Consider the following 5,251-nt stretch of genomic DNA (forward strand, 5'->3'; position numbering starts at 1 on the left):
CCAATGGGCAAGGAGTATGCAGCCCCCGAGAACTTTGATTGACTACCCTTAGTCGATGAAGGGGTTAGCCATGGTCAACGTGACCGTTGGACTTCAATTCTCATGATAACTCATGTGGGTAATGGCCTGTTGCGAAATTATCGGCTGTTTCCCCAAATTCTTGGAACTATTTGGATCGGCTGAGACGGTATAAATGGGAATGCAGTCTCTTCCCAACCGTTATGCTTCTTCTTTCGCATCTGCCCTCACAACCCTACTGCTTGCACCGCCGCCATTGCCATTGCTGCTCTGAGCCTTGTGGGTTAGAATAGCCGTCGTCTCCTCTCCTCCCTCTTTGCGCCACCGCAGTGAATGCGCATCAAGAAGATGGGGAAGAAATCCAAGCAGCTCAAGAGAAAGGTGGCGGAGGGGTCCAAGAGAGGATCCAAGAAGGGCAAGGAGGTATAGCTTCCTCCGCTCAAGTATGGTCCTACAAATCAGACTGCGCCGCCACCTCCAGGGGTGGCCTGGAAGATGTTGACGACGAAGGAGTCGACAATCCAAGATTTAGTGATTGCGAAGCTACTACAACCTAAGGAGATGATTTCCTGGAGATGCGCGTACACGAATGCTTGGCAATTCGAGGAGCACCCCAAGGAGACGATGATCTTGGCGCACTTCATCGAGAGAGGCCTTGCAGTTCCAATGTCCAGCTTCTTCAAAGGTATCCTTGACTTCTACAGCCTTCAGCTCGTGCATTTGAACCTGAATGGAGCGTCTGATATGATCTTCGTATGCGTATAGGAGTTGGCACATCTTGCTAGAGGCCGCTACCAACTATTGGCCGAGTAGGAGTACTCGCGCCATGTCTATACGTATATGAACCTATAGGGTCGCACACTTAAGGGGCTGGAAACCCAATGAGGATATGATCTGAATTGGACTAGATTTGGTAGTACTAATGGGCCTTGGACCTAGAGGCATGTCAGGGACCCTGGGTAGGGGTGTCTTAGGGTTTCAATCCTTTGGCCGAACCTCAACCGCGCCTCCCATGCCCTCGCCTTGTTGCACTCACGTACCTAGCAGTCCGGGTTGCGACGCTTCCTCCTCGCACGTGTGAATACCTTGGAGGTGTTGCATCTACAGCACTTGGACGAGCTGCCGCACGAGAGGTTGATGAGACGATGAGGAGCTTGACAAGCCGCTGCATGAGGAGGACGTCGCTGCACGTGGATGAGCTGCTGAGGAGCTGCTTGATGTGGACGTGTTTGACTACACTGCGCCAAAGTGTGATCGACTACACTGTGCTAAAGTGTGATCGACTACACTTCCCTGACGTGCTTCATCAACTTCCGCATCTGGGTGTCTAGTGGTAATCCCGTGATCTATAACAACAGTTTTCTAGTTTACATGATAGAAAAATTTTGTTTTGCGCTAGCGTAGCCTACCTCGTATCCATTCAGCTGGGGATTCATCCCTACTTCGAGTTGTTTAGGAAGTTATTCCGCTACAAATCGCAACCGCATGCAGCCAGGCCAGAGGTACTCTGAGGAGCTAGCTTTCAGCTCAGGAAGTCAGACGAGTACGTGGAGTACGAGTTGCCTGACTCTCATGGTAACTGGAAAGAGAAATGGTTCTATATTGGGAACCACGACCCTGCATTGCTGGTAGTCATAGGTCACATTCCCAAGTACTCGAACAAGTGGGTTGTGGAGCCGGATGAAAACAATCATGAAGTGCTCAACTTGATGGTGAAGATTGCCTAGTTGAAGGAAGGCGGTTTGACTGGCATCAACGTAGCTACAAGTACACAGGATTTGATGATCCTTCTTGTATGTCCCATGAAGAAATAATTGATGATGCTATAGAGGCGTTGTTGAGCAAGTTCTTTAAGAACTTTTAAGGGGTACCCGTAGTCGATGAGTCTATTCGGGAATTCGACAAGTGGCATATGCCTAATGAAGTAGCTTGCTTCCTTACATCCCATTGTTTGTACTCGTAGATAGTAGTTGTCACAGTTGCCGACTAGTGATTTGTTATGCAAGAGGATATCATTTTATATTTCTCTCCTCCTCCTCCTCCTGGTGTTGCTGATTCGAAGGATGTGAGGTCATCTATCCCCATGAGCTTCTTTATAAAGGCTTTAAGGGGGGATGGAGTCTCTAAGGAGGACGAGGAGGGAACTGAGGATGATTTCGATTTTGAGTCTCTTGATGACTCAGATATTGCGTCGTTTGACTCTGAACTCTCTGGATTTCCCCCTGTGCAGTCTCGAGTATTCAAGGGGTACTGGACAGCGCTTAGTGAAGCCGAGGCACAAGCTCTCAGTGGCGATAGGGGAGAGCTACCAACTCCTCTAGCAAAAAGGCGACGGACTGTGGTGTGGAAGCAATCGGCTATCCAGCACACGGCCACCCCATCAGTGATTACTTCTACTAAAGAGCAGAGAACCAACATACGTGAACTTGTACCATAATGTTGAGTAGTCTATTGGTTGTGTACTAGTCTTGTGTTTTGCAGGTTGTCAAAGACCTTGATGACAGTGTTGAGAGAGCCGCCGAGTTGTCCTATGGCACGGATGAGAGTACTTCCACTGAGGTAGTCGAAATTGCAAGGGATGCTGCTACAAGTGTTAGCGTCACGGAGGAGGCACCCGTGGAAGTTGTGCCTCTAGCCCCCGAGCCAACTACTGCCCAAGTAGTCGTCGGGACTAGAGTTACGGGTGGTGGGATCATTGACTCTTCATCGGCTGATGTGGCGGACGTTGTGAAGACACCCGAGGTGGCCACCGATGCCACTATGGTTGAGGTAATGTTGGCGGAGAGTGTATGAGCATTGCCTGTAGTCGTGCGTACGTAGTCTCAACGACAATTCTTTCAAGTCTTGGTGAGATCATTCAAGAGCTGCCTCCTGTGGTGCCCACCGGGCTGGTTTCGAGTGTACAGCCAGCGTAGGTGGGAAAGAAATGAATACGAGTACCCCCCCCCCCCCCCCCCCCCCCCCCCCCGAATGGCCTGGTGAGTACTCGTACGCTATTGTGCCTGATCTTGGATCACCATAGTTGATAGTCGGTTCACTTAAGCCTTTTGTTTTGTCTAATCTAGGGTTGCTGAAGATACGATTCCTGAGGCGGTGAATGTGGAGCCGGTTCAGGACCCATCGGTAGCGATCCCTGTGGCGACACCTATAGTGGACCTTACTATTGAAGATCTGCCACAGATCGAGAGTGTAGGTCCCCTGAGTATCACAGCTGTGATGCTGCAGGATGTGATTGAGTCATTAGAGAGTCCCTCCTTGCCAGCCCCTGAGAACTAGGCAGACAATCCACCTCCCGCGGCAAAGACCATGGCGAGCACTAAGGTGACGAGTAACATGGAGAGAGCCATGGTAGTCGCGCAAGGTGCAGAGCTGCCGCCGGCGCAAATTGTTCAAGATAATGCATCGGAGTGAACCAAGGCTGTAGTTGTATCTGAAGCCGGGGCCTCCTTTACTCAGCCACTTGTTCTTGCAGTGAGTACCCAAAGTATGGTGGCGGGTAAGGCTCTGGAGGTGCCGCATAGGGCTGCTGTTGTCGAGAACCCAATTGCCGAGTTGCTGCCGTTGTCTGACCTTGTTGAGTGGGGTTAGCGGCTGATGTCTGGTGTCCATGTAAGTACTCGATCTTGCTTTTGAGTACCTATTTCTACCCTTTGCGCTTTTCATAAAGTACTCATTTTATCCTTTGTGCAGGACTTATATGAAAAATCTCAGAAGAATATCTAGATCATTCGGGAAAGGAGTGCAGATGCAGAGCACGTGGCTCAACTCGAGAGAGAGCTTGTTGATGAGCGGCACCATACTGTCGAGTTCCTGAACAAGTACCAAAGCACTGTTGACTCTTTTGCCATGGAAAGGCAAGAGTTCGAGCGCAAGGAAAGTCAGCTGGAGGCAAGCAACAAGACGTTGCGGGCCAACCTTCAAGGTGAGTAGTCTTTCTTGAGTGATAGTCTGCTTTATTACTCTTGAAAACTTGTCTCACCCATCTATTTGGTGCAGAGCTCAAAGGGAGAAAGGCTAAGCTGAGAAGCCAGGTGCAAGATTTTACTCTTTCCCATTATCACCTTGCTGAAGAGAACGAGCAGCTCAAGGTTCGTGCGCAGACAGCAGAAGCCCACGTACAAGCCATGGAGCAAAAGTATACTGATCAGAAAGGCAAGTGGTGTGAGTTCGGAGTTTGGTTGGTTGAGATGAGCGTGTCCTCCAGAAAGCAACACTTCCTCAGAGTTGCGGAGCAAAGAAAACTTAGGGAGTTGACCGATGCCACTCAAGTCGTGGCCAACGCAGTCGACCTGCCCAAGGAGGGAGTCGAGGCTTGTCCCTTAGTCGAGAGGCTGAGGGATGCACCAGCCAAAGTCGCTGGGCTGGCCAAGACTATCTGCAAGCAGGTGTTGGCGGTGGTGAAGTCGTACTACACAAGAGCGGACCTGGCTGCAGCTGCAGGTGGCATTGCTCAGAATTGTAGCGATGAATCATACTCGCAGTATCTTGATGAGGCGGAGCCTATTGCTGTGAAGATGACCGAGTTCATTACTCTGGAGGAGAAGTAGTCCTCTTTGTAATCTTGTGTAATGGAGGGTTTTGTCTTTTGAAAATGTTGACAAATCTATTGGTGTGATGTACTCGACATTGGTCTTTTGTGACTTGAGTGAATACTCTTTTGCGATGCAATGCTTGATTTAATGTTGTGCTGTCGTAATTGCTGAGTGCTCCTCAGGTTCCTTAGTAGTCATTTGAGCAGATCGAGTAGTCTGGCTGTGGAAGTACTCAGCGAAGTCTCGATTATTGCAGAAGTCACGGGTGGTAGTATTGTGGCCATTATTGCTGCGTATTGGAGAGGACGCACGGGTGTACTGTGCTTCCTTGTTTGTTGTGGTCAGCATAGTCACATGCGTGAATTCAATACGTCTGCTCTGTTGCGCTCATGATAACTGTTGTGGTCATGACTGCTCCTGTCAGCGACTGTAAGACTGAGCCTTGGGTTATGTAGATCACGAGTGTGCAGTAATTGCAGTTGGTTGGCGGTTGCAGCCCTTCGGCTATAAATAGAGCCCCCAGGTGCTCTTGCCAATACATGTCTTCCAGTATAGCGATGGCTTGCTTTAGATTGCTCTTGTTTGACAGTAGTGAGTTTCCAATGAGCACTCTGGTGCTAGAAGATTTCTCATAGAGTAGTGCCAACTTCCCTCCATGGACTCTCACGCTCATAGGGATGGCTGCGATGCTAGAAGAATCC

General features: G+C 49.7%; 1 protein-coding gene across 1 annotated transcript; it reads left to right on the forward strand.

Annotated features, from left to right (window-relative positions):
* Positions 1-3,038: 3,038 nt before the first annotated feature.
* LOC117842486 (uncharacterized) lies at positions 3,039-4,713 on the forward strand. Its single transcript, XM_034722952.2, has 3 exons — positions 3,039-3,627; positions 3,709-3,940; positions 4,015-4,713. The coding sequence occupies exons 2-3, from the start codon at positions 3,865-3,867 to the stop codon at positions 4,563-4,565; spliced, it is 627 nt and encodes a 208-aa protein (XP_034578843.1). The 5' UTR covers positions 3,039-3,627; positions 3,709-3,864; the 3' UTR covers positions 4,566-4,713.
* The last annotated feature ends 538 nt before the right edge of the window (positions 4,714-5,251 follow it).

This window comes from Setaria viridis, chromosome 2, assembly GCF_005286985.2.
Source record: "Setaria viridis chromosome 2, Setaria_viridis_v4.0, whole genome shotgun sequence".
Lineage (NCBI taxonomy): Eukaryota > Viridiplantae > Streptophyta > Magnoliopsida > Poales > Poaceae > Setaria > Setaria viridis.